General features: G+C 44.0%; 1 protein-coding gene across 1 annotated transcript in view; it reads left to right on the top strand.

Moving 5' to 3' along the window:
- CLPB (ClpB family mitochondrial disaggregase) overlaps positions 1-22,214 on the top strand; it is a 161,130-nt gene that overhangs the window by 5,324 nt on the left and 133,592 nt on the right. The window contains exons 2-3 of the mRNA XM_075017145.1: positions 1,828-1,879; positions 21,609-21,695. Of these exons, the coding sequence (XP_074873246.1) occupies positions 1,828-1,879; positions 21,609-21,695 (139 nt within the window). The remainder of the gene's footprint in view (positions 1-1,827; positions 1,880-21,608; positions 21,696-22,214) is intronic.

Here is a 22,214-nt window from a genome sequence, read left to right as displayed (position 1 = left end):
AGTTGAGGTTGTCACAGTTGTAGTACCCTGTGATAAGTAGTAGTTTAGGTAGTTTATTGCCCTTTCTCTTTTGTGAGGAGAAGTGCATATTATTCGTATTTTGTCTTGTGTCACTCAAGTCTGGCAATGTGCCATCTTGTGCGGAAGTTTGTTCATTGATGAGAGTTTAAAGGGCAGAGAGGTCATTCGTGATCTTCTCCTGTTTGTCGTACAGGATGCTGATCAGGTGGTTCCTCAGTTTCCTTGAGAGCGAGAGGCACAATCTCTCGCTGTAATCAGTAGAATATGTCGATCGTAATGGGTTTTTCATTTTCAGTCCCTTGGGTATGATGTCCATCTTTCTGCATTGGAAAGTTAATCCTGTTTACCACATCTAGTTCAGGAGTCTTGAAATGGATAAATACAGCTTATAGACTAACAGATATTTTGGAGTATAAGCTTTCGAGGGCAAAGACCTGCTTCATCAGATGCAATGTAGTAGAGAGTCCAGAGGTTCTGGATGAAGTGGGTCCTTGCCCACGAAAGCTGATGCTCCAAAATATCTGTTAGTCCATAAGGTGCCACAGGACTTCTCATTGTTTTTGCAGACACAGGCTAGGACTAACACTCTGCTACTTGAATACAGCTTGGTAGAGCTCATCTGCCAGAAGGGAGAGAATCACCTGTTATTGGTGAGGCTTGTACGCACGCAGCAATGCGGTACTATCCCCCCCCTGCAGGACACAGGGCTTTGCGCTCAGAATAGCTGCTGTCTCTCTGGTTAAATCGCCCCTAAAAGCGATGTGCAGCACGATCCGTGTGTTAAAAGGGCAAGGTAGTTGTTCCGGTGACCCACGAGGTGGTGCTCTTCATCTTCTACATCTTCACTCTCCCAGCTGTTGCTCTCAGGTTGAGGTGTTTGGCTCTAAGATGGAACGGCTTTGGATCACAGCGCTAGTGATCCCAGTAATAAGCACTAGGCACAGTAACCCAACAGGTCAGTTTGCTTTTCAGTGCTGCAGACAGGAAAAGTCCTTGCTTCCTCCCTTACCATAGCAACTGACTGCCTTCTGCATTACCACTCGGCTGAGAGGTGCAGCAGCTGGTGTGACTAGCTCCCAGAATAGTTCTTTGGCCTTCTCTCTCCTGCTCCCTCTGCTTCCATCCTCGTACGTTGCCTTCTCCCCGGTTCAGCCTCAGCCTCCAGAACCCTTATGGCTAGGGAGCGGCCAGCTAGAGCGGTCATTATTTTTGTGTCATGCCACCCAGACCGTGCTAGGGGCTGTGCAGTGATTGTTGTCCTGAGGAGTTTACAGCAATGTGATGTGCACGCCCACGTTACATCAACTCTGCGGTCTGGGAGGGGTGGGGGGTGGACACAGCACACCACGTACTATGATGCTTCAGCAACCCCTCCCGCTGCCTTAAAATCCAGACTTGCTGAGTACATGCTCAAGCCCCTGGTGTGCCATCCTTAGCCAAATGGCAGCAGGTGATGTAAAGCCTTGCATCCTGGGAGCTGTAGTCTGCAGGCCAACCCTCTGTTTTTAAAGTGAAGTAATATAGGAGTTGATGCATTTGGTCAGAATAAGTTATCCTGTGTCCAGCAGAGGCTAGCATCAGCTGCTTCAGAGGAAGTTTCTGTAAATCTCCTAATGGATAGGACTGGAATAGCTTTCCCATAAGGGACGTTTCTGCTTTCCCTGTGTTTAGTAATGCCCCTGGAGCGTGAGGATTCATATCCCTTATAGCCATAAGTGCCATGCCACATCCAAGTTATGGGTGCGTGTTTTTTGTGCGTCTCCTGCCAGTCGCTTTATTAGCGTTTCTGCTCTTTTTCTCTCTTAGAAGATGCCCTACTGGAAGCTGCAAGGATCAACAATATTTCAGAAGTGGACCGGTGAGTGAGTGTTTGGATACTTTGTGTTCACATCACTACCCACAAGGGAATTTGCCCAGAGACCTTTGTTGTCACACAGGTGCTGTTTTTCTCCACTTGTTTCGATTTCACAGGTGTGTCTAGTAATGTGGCTGCTTGGTATGCAGTGAAAGGAGACCAGCAAGCTGGCAGAATCAGTAATGGGAACTGCAGATGCTTAGCTCACAGCATCATTAACCACTCTGACAATTAAGAAGTTTTTCCTACCATCTAACCTAGACCACGCTTGCCGCAATTAAGGAGGATAATTTTGCTCCCTCCTCCTTGTAACAGCCTTTTCAGTACTTGAAAGCTGTCAGGCGGTTTAGAGTGGCTCCTGTCTGGGGGACTATGTCCAGCTAGCCAGTGACCTGAGTTTACTTCCTACTGGGCAGGTGTCACGGCTTCTAAGAGGCTCTTGGACCTAATGATGTTGTTGATAGTCCCAACAGGGACTAATGGGCTGTGCAAAGTGAGCTCCCTGCACTCCTGCAGGCAAGGTTTCCTGGATGGGTTGAGAGGCAGGCTGACAGTGCCTGTGACGTTCTGTGGATACATGGGGACATCCGTCCGACACTGCAGGTTCCGTGGAAGGTTAACAGATGAAAGCATTTCTTGTGCCCAGAGCACCCCAGTACTACACAGGTGTTGTCCACAGGCACATTGTGGCTCTTCCCTGGCTGTGGGTCTGCCCAGCACCTTGCGACATGAACAATTGTGAGTCCCTAGAAGGTGCTGGTGTGACAGTTGATACTAGTCATTGGCAAGGCGGTCCTGCAAACTGTGTGGAGGGGAATAGCTTATGGGGACATGTTCCCTTTCTGCAGAAAAATACCTGGAAGGTAAGGGGGTGTCACAATAAAAACCATCTGATGCCCAAGAGGAGCGATCTGCGCCCCTCACCTAATCACAGACCAAATGTCCTCCCCCCCATCAGAGGAACTTTTCACCTTGTGTATCATTCCGCTTAGCCTCTTCCATCTGGCCTGACGGCTTCCCAGGAGCTCTCCACTGTACCCTGCTGCTTGTTTCCTCTCTCTGGGACCCATATGGTCCTTAGTCACTGCCCCAGCCAAGAGCTGCTCCCTTTCATTCTTTGTGGCATCTTACAGGAAGCAGCTTTGTTCTGGTGCACCCGAGGGCTGAGATCTGGCCTAAATCAAGGTTCGTGTAGGATATTGGTGTGCGGCTAATTGGCACATGTGTTCTGCTGGTGGTAATTGCAGGAAGCTGCTCCTTAGTGATAGCTGGGTAATTTGCAGTGAGGGACAGGGCTGAGCTCTGTGCTGGCTCTCGGCTTCCCATGTTTATGCTTGTGTTCGTACAGACTGCCACTGCGCACTCACTGCCCTGTCTGTGCCGTCATTCCCTCCAATTGCCTCTCCGGTTTTGTTGCTTGTGCTCCTCCCAAGCTGCCCTCTTGTCCGCTTGATTTTTCTCCCTCATCTGTCTTCCTTCAGCCATGTTCCCTAGGCCTGTCCTAGTGCGCCATGCAACCTACCTCACCATGTCCAGCTCTTTGCTCTCTCCCACGCTGTAGTCTTACCCCACGTTCCTTCTTGGGTTATTTCCCAGCCTCCTCTCCCCATGCTTCCACACGCAGTCCTCAACTGTATCTTTGTGCTTTGAGCTATGCTAGTGCGCACAGCTAGCGGGGATGTGTTAAAGCGCAGTCTGTGTTTTAACCCCAGCCGGCTCCCGCCCACTTTCCACTGAAGATGTGGGCAAGATCGTTCATGTTGGCAGGCCTGTAATGCCCTTCCCACAATTCCCTGCTATTTATTGGGTAAGAATCCCGGAGCATCGCAGCACAAGAAACTCTGGCGTATGTCCTCAGACATGCAGGCAAGTGCAGAAACAACAAGGACATGGTAATATAGGGAGGGACGTTCATACTTAGGCTAATATGAGCACACCGTCCCACATGCCATCCCCAGGCTAACTCAGCAGTGTAGGTACAGTAAACTCTTTCATATCCAGCAGCCTGGGACCAGGAGGTTGCTGGATATTCAGATATTCTGGATAATAAAGAGGCATACATAGCAATGCATAACACTAAAGTAAAACATGATTAGAGGCCAAGAAACAAACAAAAATTAAAGCCTACTACTTTATTTAGCAACAATAGTAGTGTATGTTCTAAATTTATGCTGTTTACTGTATTTATTTATATTTACTATCACTTGTGGAAAATGTAACTAAAATTTGCTTATGGTTAAAATTCCAGTTATTTGAGAGTTCCAGATGATAGAATGCCGGATATGAAAGTGTTTACTGTATAATTACAACAGTGATAAGCATGGGACACAAATTATAGACCATAAAAGTAAAAGCTGCCCCCATCCTTTCCAGCGGCCATTTAAAACTTGATGGTTTGTGCTATGCTGCATGTTATGAGGAAGATGAGCAGGCTTCCTGCTCCAGAAACACAGGCCTCTTCCTCTTGAGCAGGGGGTCTACAACCTGTGGCTTCGGAGTCACATGTGAATCTTTAAGGACTTCTTTGTAGCCCGTGCAGAATAATTGCAAACCAAAAAAAAAAAACCCCTCCTGATTATTTTCAGTAAATGGTGAACGTCTAAAAGCCCAACGATGATCAACTCATATCTAAATAGCAGATAATATGGGATCTTGAAACATTGGATAACTCTCCCTTTAATATGTGCAGTGCATTGTGGGATATGATACTGTATCTGTGTTTTGATCATGTTGCTAATAAAAGGAAAAGGAAGCACGTGGCAATCTAGCTGTGAAGGCTATCAGGCATTTTAAGAGAGAAAACTGAAATTAAATGTGAAGCAAAGTTGGCATAACTAAAATAGGTTCAGGAGTGAAAGTCAGGAAGACAGTGATACAAACACATGTGAAGTGCGAGGAAATAGCATATGTAAAAAGTTTGTGACCATTCTGCAGTAAACATGTATTGCATTGCAAATCATTGTATGTGCACTCTTCTTAAAATAGGAGTTACAAAAGTATGGTTTGATGTTATTAATTAAGGACTGTCTCATATTCACATGCATTGTGGCTCTTGAATTATTTAATTTTTTTTATCAAATTCGGGGAAAATAAGCTCTTCTTGGTATTTTGGTTGCTGACCCCAGCCCTTGAGCAAAGGAGAATTGTCATTAATTACAGTCTACGGCTACCTCTCTGATATAAATCTAAGGCTTGTGAAACATGGCTGAGGAGTTCTGATTCTGCACAGTAGAGGGCAATGCCATTCATCAACAGCCTGGCTCATCACAGTCGTGTGTGTGTGTGTGTGCGCGTGTACACAGGGATATAGGTATGCACTTCATTTTTCAGGAGAACTTAAAAAATATGGAGATACACATCTCATAGAACTGGAAGGGACATTATGAGGTCATCGGCGGGGCCAAGCACCATCCCTTTTTTGATCTATTTGCCCCAGATGGCTAAATGGCCCCCTCCGGAGTTGAACTCACAACCCTGGGTTTAGCAGGCTAGTGCTCAAACCACTGAGTCATTCCTCCCCATAAACTTCAACTGTTTTGAGCCTAAGGCTTTGTAGCAAGCTAGACAACAGGGAGGCAGTCTGCTTTTGGGTTTTAAAATGTAATTCCAGACTTGATTAAGTCTTAATTTATCCTTTGGCCTGAAAGCACTAGATTATAATTATTGAAATGCAGTGAAAACCCAATCAGTGCACTAGATTAAGCCACTGCAGACTATGCCTTGTACATCTATGCACTTGACATCAGAGAAGACTTCGGACGCACTTTCTGTATTGTGTCATAACCTGTCTCCTTAAGCAAGGCCAGTAACACTGAACTGTTATTAACTGATCTGTCATTGCCTGGATCGTAGAATGCCTGCGGGTATTATTCAGCTCTCAATTTTGCCAGTTTATGGCAGGGGTGAGGAACTGTGTTTGATCGGGGACTACTGACCTACAGAAAAATTAGCCAGAGGCTTCAAGCAAGTGAAAATCGGGGGCGGGGGGAACACCTCTCCATGTGGCCCCCAGCTGAGAAGCAGAAATAAAAGACATTCACCTCATGACTCTGAAGCTTCACCCCAGAATCTATGGAGACCAGGACTAGTAGATTTTGTGGGTCCCCCCAGCCTCGGGGTTGTGGACAAAAATTAAGGATTCAGTGCACAGGAGGGGGCCTCTGGGGAGTGACCTGGGATGGTAAGTCTGGGCAGGAGGTGCGGGGCAGGTGTGTGATCTGGAAAGGAAGGAGGGTGCAGGAGCAGGGAGGCAGTGTGGGGGTGGAGTTTGGAAGTGGGTGCAGGAGCAGGGTGGGTGGTGAGTGACCTGGACAGGAGGAAGCTGGGGGTTTCAGTGAAGGTGAAAAATAGGCAGCAGATTACAAGGTCAGCTGACAACAGGTCCTTCAAACACAGGAGGTACAGGAGGAGGGCAAAGATATGTGTGTTGGAATTCAGTCAGAGGTTTGAGTCCAGGAACTCTTGTCTTGATTCTCAATCAGGTTCTGACTAGAGCTGTCCAGCGATGAAAAACCCTGGGTTAAAAACAATAGTTATTGTTAAAAACAATCATGGTTAAAACAATAGTGTTCAATCACGTTGTTAGTGATAGAAGACCATTTATTTAAATAGTTGAGATGTTTTGTGCATTTTCAGAATGGACTGATTTCCATTATAACGCACGATACAAAGTGTACAGTACTTACTTCATAATTATTTTTATTGCAAATATTTGCACAAAAAATAAAAACAAAAGAAATAGGACTTTTCAGTAGTCCCAGTACAAGTATTGTTGTGCAACCTCTTCATCATGAAAGTTGAATTACAAATATAGAACTATGTTAAAAAAAAACAAACCTGGCATTCAGAAATAAAGCATTGTAAAATTTAAGAGCCTACAAGTCCACATAGCCCTGCCGCTTGTTCAGCCAATCACTCAGACAAGCAAGTTTGGTTACAGTTTGCAGGAGGCAATGCCGCCTCCTTCTTGTTTACAGTGTCACCTGAAAGCGAGAACAGGCAATTGCACGGCATTTTTGTAGTCAGCGTCGCAAGGTATTTATGTGCCTGATGAACTGAAGATTCACATGCTCCTTCATGCTTCAGCCATTATTCCAGAGGGTTTGCGTACGTGCTGATGATGGGTTCTGCTCAATAATGATCCAAAGCAGAAAGGACAGATGTTCATTTTCATTATCAGAATTAGATGTCACCAGCAGAAGGATGATTTTCTGTTTTGGTGGTTTGGGTCCTGTAGTTTCTGTTACGCTTTTAAGACTTTTAAAAGCATGCTCCACACCTCTTCCTGCTCAAATGTGGGACAGCGCTTTGGATTCTTAAGCCTTGGACCACTAAGTGTAGTAGCTGTTAAGAAATATTACATTGGTACCATCTTGGTCATATCTGCTGTGAAAAGGTTCTTAAAACGAACATGTTGGGTCATTATCCAAGACTGCTATAACACGAAATCTATGGCAGAATGCAGGTAAAACAGAGCTGGAGACCTACAGTTCTCCCACAAGGAGTTCAGTCAAAAATGTGATTAATGGTTTTTTTTTTTTTTTAATGAGTATCACCAGTATGGAAACATGTCCTCTGAGATGAGGTCTGCAGCATGAAGGGGCGTACAAATGTTGCGTATGAATACTTTGCAATGCTGGCTACAAAAGTCCCATACGAATGCCTGTTCTCACTTTCAGGCAATCCCTCCTCAGTGTAAGACTTGTTTGTCTTAGTGATTGGCTGAACAAGCAGTCAGACTGAGTAGACTTGTAGGCCCTAAAGTTTTACGTAGTTTTGTTTTTGAGAGCAGCTACGTAACAACATAAAATCTATATTTGTAAGTGACACTTTCATGATAAGGAAATCACACTGGAGTACTTGTATGAAGTGAATTGCAAAATATTTTTTATTTTGTTTGCCATTTTACAGTGCAAATATTTGCCATAAAAATAATTCTATCAAGAGAGCAGTGTACACCTTGGCTACGTCTACACTAGCCAAAAACTTCGAAATGGCCATGCAAATGGCCATTTCGAAATTTACTAATGAAGCGCTGAAATACATATTCAGCGCCTCATTAGCATGTATTTCAGCGCTTCATTAGTAAACTTCGATATGGCCATTTGCATGGCCATTTCGAAGTTTTTGGCTAGTGTAGATGCGGCCCTTGTGTTCCATGTAATTGGAGAAATCAACATTTTGAAAATGTAGAAAAAAATCAAAAATATTTAATAAATTTCCATTGACCTTCTATTGTTAAACAGTGCAATTAGTCACATTTAATTTTTTTTAATCACAATTAATTTTCGAGCTAATCTCGTGAGTTAGCTCAGATCAAGTGGCAGCCTCAGTTCTTAGCTGAGTGTCAGCTGATCCCAATGAAGCAAGTGCAGGTTAATTTTTGCATTACAAATAAAAAGAAGTTCTCCTTGGGGGACTGATCCAACTCCCGTTGGAGCTGATGGCCAGAATCCCACTGACTTCAGGCCCTGTATGTATTTAGCCATAACTGCAGACAATTTCTGTTATTCTCGGTAGTTTAGTAGTTTTCCCAAGCTGCGTTGATCTGTGTATATTGAAAAGAGGCAGGGGAAGCAAGAGGCAAAACCATGAAGAAATACTACCTCCATCCCCCCGCTCGCCTTTATACACAGTATTAATATTGATTCTCCATGCTTCACTCTTATTTTTTAATAAACCACCTACAAAAATATGGGCTCACAGAAGAGTTCCTTAGCCAAATAAAGATGATGGAACAGTATTCTAATAAGAGCTGTGTGATCATGGCTCACAGAAACAAAGCTCTCATGTCAGTGCACAGTTATCAGGGCCATTTGTAACGGCAGGCAGTAGCCAGAGTCTGCTGCATGTTAAAATGCTCAGCAGACCAGGGATGTGGGATGAAGCCATTCTTCAGCAAATGGAAGAGTCAAGAAACTTGACCTGCCCTTTCAAAGGTGCAGTTTCGATCACTTGAGGTTGTCCCACTCTCTAGATTGATTTTAACTGGCCCCTGTAAAACCCTCTGAAAAATTAAAACTGCTTGGGCAACTGTCCCATCCCTTCCTTGTGTCAAGGAATTCAGCTTAGAGTGTTTCAGGTGAGCTGTGCATGTCTCTTGTAGCCTCCTTGTTTCTTTTTCCTCCCCCATCTGTCTGTATCCACCTTTTGAGTCTGTTAATAGATTGTCTGCTGCTTGGGGCAAGGGCCAGCTCTTTGTTGTGTGTGTGCGCAGCACCGAGCACAGCAGAGATCTGGTCCAGGACTGGTAGTTATGAGCACTAGCGCAATACAAACAATACATAATAATTCCAAAACAGACAGAAAATGTCTGGGCTTTGGTGCCCCTGGGTCTGTCTGTGGCACAATAATATCTGTGTCTCCGGAAGGCTGTGGTATATTCATTCAGTTCACGTTCTTGCGGTCAATACAGAGGTAACTGGGTAGGGTGAAGTGTGGGAGATAAGATTAGGTATCTGGTGTGTTCTTTCTGGCCTTATAATCTGTGATAGTATGAAAATCATGAAGGCAAGTACATCCAGCTCTGCCCAGTCAAGCTCTCAAGAGCTACAGGATTGCACCTAATATATAATAAAGGGAAGAGTCTGAACTTGTGTGATGTCGCAGCCGTGGCATGCACTGCTGCATTGGGCCAGCTAGGATTGCAATAAGCAGGAAAAGCCAAGTTACCCTTTGAAGACTCCACTTGTACCACAGGAAACCCTTAGACTGTTTCTGGTTAGAATTCTGCATCAATGTCCTGCCTTTCATTCCCTTCTGCTTTTTATGCTCAAGGAGCTTTGCATGAAAATTGCATCGTTGAAATTTGTCCTTAGGAATTTGTGCACTCTGCCTCTTCATTTCCCACCTCAAGCTATAATCCTTTGCTTGTGGATCGGGGTGATTCAGTCTGTACAGCAGTCCTGGGATAAGAAGGAGGGTCCTCTTATGGGCCAGTAACTGGTTATAATATAGGAAACAAGGGGTAGGAATAAATGGTCAGTTTTCACAGTGCAGGGAGGGAAATCACAAGATCCCCCAAGGATCTGTACTGGGACCAGTGCTGTTGAACATATTCATAAATGGCCTGGAAAAGGGAGGAACAGTGGAGTGGCAGAAGTTGCAGATGATGCAAGATTATTCGGGATAGTTAAGTCCAAAACAGACTGCAAAGAGTTACAAAGGGATCTCACTAAACAGTTTGACTGGGAGAAGAAATGGCAAATAAAGTTCAGTGTTGATATATGCAAAGTAATACACATGCAAAATGATGGGGTAATAAAGTAGCTGTTATCACTCAAGAAAGAGATCTTGGAGTCGTCATGTTCTTTGAAAACATCTTTTCAATATGTAGTGGCAGTAAAAAAAAAAAAAAAAACTAACAGTGTTAGAAACCATTGGGGGAAGGGATAGATGGTAAAACAGAAAATACCATAATGCCACTGAATACATCCATGATCTCCCACACCTTGAATATGGCATGCAGTTCTGTTTGCCCTATCTCAAAAATGATTTATTGCACTAGGTGCAGAAAAGAGAAACAAAAAGTATTAGGGAGATGAAATAGCTTCCGAATGTGAGACTAAGAAGACTGGCTTAAAAAAGGATTTTCTTAGCTTAAAAAAGAGACAAGTAATGGCGGAGAGAAACTCAAGATTGGTTTGGAAAAAGTTAACTGGAAAGTATTATTTATCCTGTGATACACAAGAACTAGCAGTCACCCAATGAAATTAATCAGCAACAGGGTTAAAACTAACATAAGGAAGTGCTTGTCCACACAACACACTGTCAGCCTGTGGAATGCCTTTCCAGTGAAGGCCAAAAATGTAACTGGGTTCAGAAAAGAACTAGGTCAATTTCTGGGGGGTAGGTCCATCAGTGGCTGTTAACCAGCAGGGTCGGGACAAAATTCTGACCTCTCAAGCTGTACGTGCGTGACGATGTTTGGTGTGTAACAACTTCTGCGTGTGCGGCACACTGCTGGTACCTAACAGATGGCGTTAGGTGTGGTGTGCACATTGTCTCCTTTTCAAAGGGGTTCAGTTTCATGAGAGTATTTGGCTCTGTTATCCTGCTCAGTGCTGTAACATTTGAACTTGTTATTGTTAATATTACCAAAGCAGCTAGGTCAGAGCCCTGCCATGAACCAGCACCCCACTGCGCTCAGTTCTAGTTTGTCAAGTGTGGGTTTTTGCTTCTTTCTCCTTTTTTTCTCATCTGTGGATCATGGAACACGTTAGCTACCTCCTAACTCATTCGTGTTTCAGATCTCTCAATTGTCACCATGGCTGGTGTTTTAGTAGTACACGTATTCAGACATGGAAAGTAAAAATGAGGTTTCTGTGACTTCTGATTGTCTCCATTGAGCAGTGTGTTACTACGCAGAGATCACACACCTGCTTAACCAGCTCTACTGGCTTCCTGTTTGTTTCTGGGTAAAGCTCAGACTTCTCTTTCCCTTTCTATCCTGCAAAGCCCTCTGAATTTACTCCAGCATGCATCCTTAACCCTCTCCCTCTACATGCTGCTCACCATCTCTGCTTATTTGTCACAGCTTTGTCCCTTCAGACCATCTCATCACACTTGGTGTAAGAGTCTCTTTTGCAACTCCTCTCAGTGAGAGCATCTTGTCTATCTTTCTCCATCTCATTTGAATATATCCATCTTCTGCCTCACCTATACCTCTCGTATTCTCTCTTCTTGTGTTGTGGTTTAACTGTCTAATAATGTTTTGGATTGGATTCTATATAAAGAATATTTATATTGTACCAAGACATTAATTATTGGCCAACAGATGTCTCTAAAGGATTCAGAAGCAAATGCAGTCGTTAGATAATCTACCTCTAGGAAAACAACAGCAGGATGAACATTTTTGCAGTGACTCAAGTAGTTCTCCTGGAGGGACAGACTCTTTCACCAGAGTCTAGAAGAGAAGCTTATGCTTTCATATTGAGACACTGCTTTTTCTTGCAGTTAATGTTGCAGAGCTGAGGGCAAGCCCCACTGACATGAGGTACTCCTGCAGTTGAACAGTAACATATTGAGGTAGAGGGAAATAAATGTTTAAGTGATTGAGAGAAACAGAAGCTATTGTTGTTGCAAAAGTTCAAGTTTCCCATTTCCTCTTCCTCCACCTGTTGGGAGGGTGAGCTGGGCATGCTCCCAGGCACTGAGCACAAACTCAAACATGCCCTCTAGGCTTGGGCTCTAAGCGGCAGTGTCAGAGAGTTACTCACCCAGAACTCATGGGATAGGAGAGATGAATAGAAGCCACATCTGTCTAGGGGCAGTCGGGAAGGGGGTTGTGGCAGGGGGATGACGGGGGAGGGGGAGTGTTGCTGCATTGCAACATGAGATATATTCGGCAACCAGAACATTGAGGCTTTTTTTTTTTTCGCTTTTCTGGGTCGATCAAAGTTGCAGAGTTTTAGGTCCTGTTTACTTTAAGGCTAAATAGTGTCCACTCCAAAAGCAACACGTCTCTCTCGCCTTGTGCCCTTCACAAGCCGTTTGGAAACTTACAACACACCTCAAGATGCTCTTCTGGCCAGATCATTGAGTCACTTCCAACCTTCTTCTTATTTAACATTGAGGAGATGTTGCCCTGTTCAGGGTTACTAGTGGATCTTTGTGTTGCCACAGTCCAGGCAGAGGGAGGTTTTCATATGGGATTGAAATCAGAAGGGTCAAAATGCCACAAGAGAGATTGTATTCTCAAGGAAGCAAATGTACTCAAAATCTCACAAGAAAATCTGCCCTTGTGAACTAACCAGCTTGGCTTAGAAAAACATCCAAACTCTTTGACACCAAAGTAAACTGAGCCCAAACTTTGATAATCCTGAGATTCTTTTGAAACCCTTTAAGAAGCTCAGCCTTTCATCCGAGCCTTAAGTTCACACCCCAGATATTTACTTATTGATACTGATTCCTGTGTATCCAGCAGCAAAGGATGTGTTTGTCTCACGAAAAAAACCTGTGATGCTGATATTCATATAGTTGGAAGTGCATGTGTGTTAAATTGTTAATCGTGAGCACTCTGGATCTTATTTGGTTAAAATGTCGATAGGCATCCTAAACATTGATCAGAGGATTTTATTTAATTAAAAAATATGTCCCGGCTGGTAAATACATTTGGCTGTCTAGGACCTGAACAGTGGTCGTCACTTTATCGATTGCCATATCATTAAGTCAGGCTGGAAAAAATAGACTCAGGCATCCTGAACATAAAGTTCGGTTGTCTAGCAAACCTGTTAAGTTGCTTGGCATCTTGCAGTGTTTTAACAAAAAACACTCCTAAATGAAACGTCAGTGCATATTACTCTACACAATGTGGCTAGTAATTCTTTGTACGAGGTTTGATCATTTAGCATTCCACATACTTAAAGTTGCTCAAGCTGAGTTCCTAAATGGAAGATTTCTTGATTAATTCCAAAACCTTAGGCCTGGATCCTGTAATCCGCTGGGGTCTTTCATAGGAGGTTTGATTTGGGGGATCAGGGCCATTGATGGTCATCTAAAAATAGATATGATATATTTTGATAAATTAATTTCCTGAATGTTTTTTAGTAAAATTCTCTCATTGTTTCAACAATTTCCATGACTGTGAATACTTTCTAAGGGGAAAACAGTGCCTTCATGCCTGTCCTTCCTGCCCTGGTGATGAGGAGAAGGGCTCAGAGAGTTTATCTCCAGTTGTAATTCAGGAGAGAGCCGGCACTAAACTCCAGTTGTAATTCAGGAGAGAGCGGGCACTGAAAACGTTGTTGTAAAAGCGAACGCGTGGTTTTTTCAGGGAGCCACGGCGCTCCTGTTGGAATAGGGGACTCAGGAAATCTTGTGCATGGCTCTGTCACTGACTGGGAAGGCCAATTAACTTTCCTGAGCCTCAGTTAACCTAAATAAGGCAATTCCTTGTGAACTGTTCTGAGCTCCTCTAATGAAAGATACTAGATAAAAGCCAGGCATTGTCATTTATAAGTCGGGGGGTGGGGAGAGTACAGCTTGAGCCTCTCTAACTGGGCACACACTCGTCCAGCAGCATCTGTAATCCGGCATGATTTGAGCAAGCCAGATGACCACTTATCATGGGTGTGACCAAGTTTCCTGTGGTCCCATAAAGTTTGTTTACAGCCACCAGTCCTGACTGTGTTCTGTGGTGTTATTTAGCTGCAGTTTACCCCAAATGTCTTCTAAGAGCCCAGTAAGCTGTGGAAGTGTTGGCATTACTGCTGACTAGAGGTCTGCAACCTGTGGTTTGGGAGCTGCATGCGAATCTTTAAGGACTTCTTTGTGGCTCCTGATTTTATAAACACAAAGTTTTTTAAAAAAAAACAAAAAAAAACAAAAAACCTCCTGATTACTTTTGATAAACAGTGAATGTCTAAAAGCCCAAAAATGAACAACTCATACCTAAATAGCAAACATTATGTGGTCTCAAAACATCGGATAACTCTCCCTTGTGTCCTCCAGGGGGAGAGAAGGTTCAGGAGTGAAAGTCAGGAAGGCAGTGGTACAAACTCGCATGTAAAGTGTGAAGAAATAGAATAAGTAAAAAGTTTGTGAACGTCCTGCAGTGAACATGTATCTCATTAGAATCATTATGTGTGCTCTGGTCTTATAATAGGGGTTATAAAAGTATAGTTTGATGTCCTTTCCTAAGGACCATCTCGTATTCACGCGTGTTGTAGTTCTTGAATTATTGAGGATTTTTACCGAATTGGAAAAAAGGGTTCTTATTGCTGTTTTCGTTGCTGACCCCTGTACTCGACAATATTAACGTCTGATCTGGCAAATTCCCTCGTTTGGCTTCAGTCAGGTCCCAAGGATGCTGGGCTAGAAAGACTCAGCCTGTAGTTTCACGTGCCAGACCTGCCCACACCTGAATTCTGCTTTGTAGGGCTATAGTAACATTTTGCTGTGTAATAAAGTGTCTTGTTGCCCTGTGGCTGTGTGAAAGACCCAGCCAGGGGAAATGGATTGCACAGGGGAAATGCTGAAACTCAGTAGGCACAAAGTGGTTTCAAAGGGTCAAAGTCAACCAAGTGAAAAGGTGAGATGGCTTGGTTGCGCTCTCCTCTGAGTGATTAATAGGCTGTGGCTTCAGATCCCTTGAATTTGAAGCCAGATGGAACCACCAGCTCGTCTGGTCTGCCCCTTTATTTGTCAGTTGCTACCTACCCCACCCAGCCCCCACATACTAAGCCCAGTAGCAGAAAAGAGACCAAAGTAAATGTGACCCACCGGAGGCCAGACTGTTATGTGCCACAAGCAGATAATAGGAGTACCTGAGGTACAGCAGTGCCCAAGGCCCCTCCAAAGGCAGGCAACTGACTGAATGCAATACACCCAGATAATCTGGGCAGGTGCTGCAGAGGAAGGTGAAAAGCTCCCAGGGTTTCGGGCCATCTGACCTGAGGGGAAAATTTCTTCCTTGTCCCACCTATGGCAATCAGTTAGATTCTTCGCATGTGAGGAGGAACCAGCCAGCCAAGCAGCTGAGAGACAGAATGCTCCATGCCTGCTCTCAGCTCTGACCCCCAGCGCCCCACCCAGCACAGTGTTAGGATGGCAGAAAGTGGCTGTGTACCTGTGGTGGGTGAAGGAATTCAGTATAAACACCTAGACGTTGGTCTGGGGTCAGATGATAAAGAATCAGCTGTGAAATTATGTCCTTCTCCTCTGCCAGCTTCTGTTGGTTTGGGGCTGAATTCAGCGCTGTTTTGAGTGGCTGCATTGACTTCATTGGAAGTCGTTTGAAACATGCAGCTTGGCATTAAAACTGAGTTAGGGGACAGTATCACACAAAGATCCTTCTGAGGAAGCCATTGTTGAGGCTCATGTTACTCCATTTCTGTCCAAAGGGGCCGTGTAACTTGAAGTTGCAGATGGAGCAGCAGTGTGGATTCATGCTGTAGGCAATGCCACATCAAGCAAGACACTTAATCGCCACGTCCAGCAGTAGCCATGGGTGTGAGACAGACTAGTTCAGCATGTCTCTGTTATTACTGTAAACACAGCCCTTATGCACAGCTGCTAGTGCTAGAGAGCAATCTGTACTGTGCACAGGCTACCATGGCTCATCTGCCCCCAGCACTTACTGTGCCTTAAACTGGGAGAGGAAAGAATTCTGAATAGGCAAGGAGGTGTGTTCTTTCTAGCAACCTACATCTAAGAGAGCTCTTCAGATTGCAAGGGTGTACTTAAAGTTCTATTGCCTGTTTTCAGTGATTCAACAAAAGGATGGAAGGAGGTGGGGGGAAAGCTGGAAAGACCAGTCTCAGGGATGAGCAAAGACAGATCGCTTGGAACCCATCAGAGTTAGGGTAGAAGAACCATTTTATGTAATGACTAAAATTGGCTGGATTCATGAGTTTACAGTGAGAGTTTGATAGAAATCTGGTAAGTGTTTGCGTTGAAGTCTGTTCATCTGATAAATATGTGGGCGCTCACAAGTTTGTTCCTGGCATTTGCCCACTGAATGGTGAACTCATCTCAGATAGCCATACCGCTGTCCATCCCTGTAGTGGGCTTGGTCAATTTTGGTATCACTACCTCTTGAAGTCGAAAGTCCTAAGATTTAGCCTGCTCATTGTCTTGTGCAGAGGTTGTGGGGAGGGGTAGCTGAAAAGTCCTGGCAGCTGCAGATGCACAGCAGTCTTAAAGGGTAAAACTAAGACCTGGTCTACACTCCAAAATTTGTCAGGTTTAACTGCATCAGTCAGCAGTGTGAAAAATCCACACCTCTAAGTGACATAGTTAGGGTCCTTAAAATCACTGTGTACTTAGTGCCAGGTAGATGGATTACCTACACTGGTGGGAGAACCCCTCTCATCAGCATAGATAGCCTCTACACTGAAGTGTTACAGCGGCTCATCTGTGCTGCTTAAAATGGTTACTGATCCATGAGAAGACCTTTTATTCCCTGGCAGCTTACTTTGCTTAAGAGCCTCTGGTGAGGGACCTTGTCAAAGACTTTTTGAAAATCCTCCTACACTGTGTCCACTGGCTCACCCTTGTCCACGTGTTTGTTGCTCCTCTCCCCCTTCAAGGAAGCCTGGTAGATTGGTGAGGGGTGATTTTAAAGGCATTTTGACTTTTCCCTCAAAATTATGTTCCTGTATGTTTCTGATAATTCTGTTCTTTACTCCAGTTTCAACCAGTTTGCCTGGTTAAGAAGTAAGGTTTACTATCTGTGATTGCCAGGATTGCTTCTGGATCCTTTTTTAAAAACTGGTGTAACATTTGCTCTCCTCTAGTCATCAGGTACAGAAGCTGATTTAAGTGATAGGTTACATATCACAATTAATAGTTCTCCAGTTTCATATTTGAGTTCCTTCAGAACTCTTGGGTGAATATTGTCTGGTTCTCTTGGCTTATTGCCATTTAATTTATTAGTTTGTTCCCAAACTTTCTGTATTAACATGTCAGTCTGGTAGAGTTCCTCCTGTCACCTAAAAAGAATGGCTTGCTCCAGTGTAAGAAGTGTAAGCTCTGTCACTTGCTCTGCAGTGAAGACAGGCAAAGAATTAATTTAGGCCTGATCTACAATAGGCAGGTAGGTTGACTGTTGATGCACAATTCTAGCAATGGCAATTGAGTAGCTAGAATCACTTATCTGCCATCTACTTATCTGGCTGTCTTCACAGAAAATCCCCTATTGACCTCTCTTACTACTCACGATACTGAGGAGTACAGGGGTCAACTGCCATCCCCAGATAGTTCTATTTTGCACGTCTCTACAAGGTGCACAAAATCAAACTCCAGAAGATCGACCCTGGTTGGGCCGATCTTCCATGTGGTCGAGCTATGCCCTCAGCTTCTCTGTAATGGCTTCATCTTTCTTGAATGCCCTTTAGCTCCTCAATCATCCAGTGGTCCCTGTTTGTTTGGCCGACTCCCTGCTTCTGAGGTACTTAGATAGTTTTTGTTGTTAATTACAGAATTTTTACTTATAGCTCTTCACAGTTTTTTAGCTTGTGTAATTAAGAACAGCCATATGGAATCAGACCTATGGTCCGTCTAGGCCAATATCCTGTTTTCTGACAGTGGCCAATGGCAAGTGCTTCTGAAAGAATGAACAAAATAAGCAATCCTTTAGTGACCTGTCATACAATCATACGGCTGGAAGGGACCCGAGGAGGTCATCTAGTCCAGCCCCCTGCTTCAAGCAGGATCAACACCCACTAAGTCATCCTAGCCAGGACCTTGTCAAGCTGCCAGCCAGGACTTTGTCAAGCCGTCCTTATTGAATTTCATCCTATTTACCTCAGACCAATTCTCCAGATTATCCTCCAAAGCACTTGCAATCCCTCCCAGTGTGGTATCATCTTTAAACTTTATGTGTACTCTCTATGCCAGGGGTCAGCAACCCCTGGCACAGGGGCCAAGAGCAGCACGCAGAGGCAATTTTCATCAACACGCAAGGTGGGAGCTCAGCCCTGCCCCTCCTCCTGCATGCAGCCAGGAGCTTGCTCAAAGCCATGCAGTCTGTCGATTAACAAAAGACCAGCTAATGCTACCAACCACCGCCTAAATGGTAACAGCAACGAAGGGTCCTGTGGCACCTTATAGACTAACAGAAAAGTTTTGAGCATGAGCTTTCGTGAGCACAGACTCACTTCATCAGATGCTGGTGTTGGAAATCTGCAGGGCCAGGTATAAATAAGCCAGAGCAAGGCTGGGGATAACAAGGTTAGCTCAGTCAGCAAGGGTGAGGCTGACTACCAGAAGTTGATCTGGAGGTGTGAACCAGATCAACTGCTGGTAGTAAGCCTCACTGTTATTGACTGAGCTAACCTCGTTATCCCCACCCTTGCTCTGGCTTATTTATACCTGGCCCTGCAGATTTCCAAGACCAGCATCTGATGAAGTGAGTCTGTGCTCACGAAAGCTCATGCTCAAAACTTTTCTGTTAGTCTATAAGGTGCCACAGGACCCTTCGTTGCTGTTACAGGTCCAGACTAACACAGCTACCCCTCCGAAACTTGACACCTAAATGGTAAAGCTCTGCATCTTTACCAATGAAGCTCTTGCAAGTAGGCCTCTGAATTAGTGACTTTAAAAGTATCACTGGCATTTGGACCATACATGGAGGTCAAAAGGTCTTTTCATCCATTCCCACTCTGGCAATCAGAGGGTGGACTTGTATCCCTTACCATCCTGACTAACAGCCATTGGTGGTCTAGCCACCATGAACATACCGAGTTATGTTTTGAGCTCTTACACTTTTGGCCTTCACAACACCCTCTGGCAACAAGTTCCACAGGTTGACTACGTATTGCATGAAGATGTACTTCCTTTTGTTTTAAACTTGCTGTCAGTTAATTTCATTGGATTGTGACTCCTGGTTCTCATGTTATGTGAAAAAAGTAACGTTTCCTTAATCGCTTTCTTTATACTAGTCATGATATTACAAACCTCTCTCTTATCCCGCTTGGTTGTCTCTTTTCCAAGTGAAAAGTCACAGTCCTTTTAATTTCCCCTCATACAGAAGATGTTGCACACCCATAATCATTTTTGTTGTCCTTCTCTATACCTTTTCCAATTCTAATTTATCTTTTTCATATGGGGTGACCAGAACTCTGCGCTGTATTCAAGGTATGATTGTATCTTGGATTTATATAGTTGCATGGTATTTTCTGTCTTATTACCTATCCCTCTCTTAATAGTGCCTAACAAACTGTTAGCTTTTTAGTTTTCAGAGCTATCCACACTGATTGGGATGAATCCGTTTGAGGTATCTGGCATTGGCCACTGTCAGAAGACAGGATGCTGGACTAGATGGACCTTTGGTCTAACCCAGTATGGCCATTCTTATGCTCTTGTTAGATTCCATCCATGTATCCCACCATTGCACATAATAAACCCTTTTGCTACATATCCATTAGTGAAATGGGTTGCTGCACATAATACATTTTAAATAGTGTATGTATTGTCATGTAACGCTTTAAAGACTAACACAATAATTTATTAGGTGATGAGCTTTTGTGGGACAGGCCAACTTCTTTTGTGGGACAGGCCAACTTACCAGAACAGACTCAATACATAAAGCACAGAGGTCCTTAAACTGTGATCAAGGATCACAAATCAGAAGAGCAGAGGGATGACAGGGTCGGGTGGCGTTAAGAGTTAGATAAAGCATCAAAGTATGTAAGAGTTCTCAGAATGGGTCAGGTATTTGCTGTCCCTGTTCAAACCATGTGTTAATGTGTCAAATTTGAATATGAATGTTAGTTCTGAGCATTCCCTTTATAGACAGTTGTTAACATCCCGTTTCAGTAGAACACAAACTTTTAGGTCTTTAACAGAATGGCCAACTCCATTAAATTGCTGGCTGACAGATTTGTGTAGTTGGAGATTTTTGATGTCTGTTCTATGTCCATTCATTCTTTGTCAAAGAGTGTTTGCTGTCTGTCCTATATTCATGGGGTGTGGGCATTGTTGGCACATGATGGCATATGTGATGTTAATTTAGGTACAGGAGAATGTGCCCATGATTCTGTAATTAACGTGGTTAGGTCCGGTGATGGTATCTCCAGAATAGATATGTGGACAAAGTTGGCAAGGGGGCTTGTTGCAAGGAAAAGTTCCAGGATTGGTATTACTGTGGTGTAGCCTGTGGTTGCTAGTGAGAATCCTCCTAAGGTTGGGAGATTGTCCATAGGAAGGAACAGGCCTGTCACCTAGGGCCTTCTGGAGTGCGGCATCATGATTTAGTATGGGTTGTAGGTCTTTAATGATGCATTACAGTGGCTTGAGTTGGGGGCTATAGGTAGTGACAAGTGACCTAATAAATTATTTTGTTAGTCTTTAAAGTGCTACGTGACTGCTTTTTTGTTTTGATTTTACATTTTAGAACCTCCAGGGTATTTTTTAAGAGACATGGTAGTCCATGAGCAAGCTGGAAATCCTCATCTTTGTGGTTCGGGTTAGAAAAGAGTCATTTCCTGATTCAGACCTAGTGTAGCCGCATGACGTTAACCCCTGTACTCCTCATGAGATGTGAGAAATAAGGGAGGTTGGTGGGAAGAACTCTCCCGTCAACCTTCCCCAGTAGAGATGGTCAAGTTAGCCGAGCGTGGATAGGTTGATTCAAGCAACGTAATTGCTGTAGCTAGAATTGCATATCTGTGGTTGACATAGCCTAAGAAAGCAAGCTAGCAATAGCTAGGTAGAACAAGTTTTATAGTGGATGCTAGGAGTCTGTTAGGAATGTGGTCCAAAAGTGGTGGAAATATCTTTATTGAAACAACACACAGGTTTTGATACCTCTGTAAGGCTTTTGCTGTCTGGCAAGAATACTCTGAAATAGTGTCATGATAGTAGGTGGTATTTAAAGAGCTGCTGACCTCGTGATACCCAGCCTAGACTCCTTTATGCCTCTTAATCATCAGAAAAATTCTAATAGCTGCCATACATACTGAGGGACTAACTTCCCTTCCTCCAGCATATTGATTAGTTGTTACGATCCATGTGAACAACCTGAAAAGGATTCAGGTCTGCTCTTAATGATGCTCCTGTCTACTAGGAACTGGATTGAGACCCACCAATACATTTGTTAATGGCTCCTGAAGAGCTGTCAAACCATAATAATTTCAGTCCCTATTGCCCAAGTCTGCACTGGAACCAGCGAGCTTGAGATGAGAGTCTGTATTTTGTTTACCAGCCCTGGATCCGTTCAGCTCACTTGTCTATGTCTACGGGAGGAACAAAATCTTATAACGCTATTTCTCTTTCTCCCTGTTTTATATAGGTTGTTGTTGGAAGGCACCAATGTGAATGCTAGGCACAAGCTTGGCTGGACAGCCCTCATGGTGGCTGCTATAAATCGACATTCTAGGTAAGTGTTTTTCAACGTAGTTTATCACCATGATGGGTAAGTTTTCTTGTTGCTTTCTCCTTTGATAAACTCACGTGGATTCCATCTAAATAGCCTGCACTCAGAGTCCCCCTCTTTTGCAGTTCTGGGAGGAGGTTGCTGGTTAAATCTGAGACAATGTATTTATACTCCTCATTTACCTGTGTACAGTGTGACAACCAAGAATCCCACCTGGTTTACTGGCTAAAAGGGGAGAGCATTATGGATCGAATCACCAGTGATCGGGAGAACGCCCATCTAAGTACTGATGCAACCTAACCTGTTTATCTTGAGATCTGGTGAAATAGTAGCCTTGCAGTGGTTCTGGTGCAGGTTACCCTGTGTCAGTAATACGGCTAAGGTCTTAAGCTGCAGCTGTAAGCTTTGCTGCTTCTCTTCCAGCTTGTTGGGCAAGCGCTGTGGCTTTCATGCTGTGCCTTCATGAACCAAAAGACTGACGCTGTGTCCGACCTCTTTAGTTCCCAGGATGAACACTGTGGC

This window comes from Carettochelys insculpta, chromosome 1 (genome assembly GCF_033958435.1).
Source record: "Carettochelys insculpta isolate YL-2023 chromosome 1, ASM3395843v1, whole genome shotgun sequence".
NCBI classification, from domain to species: Eukaryota; Metazoa; Chordata; order Testudines; family Carettochelyidae; genus Carettochelys; species Carettochelys insculpta.
This window is presented reverse-complemented; position numbering and strand designations above follow the sequence as displayed.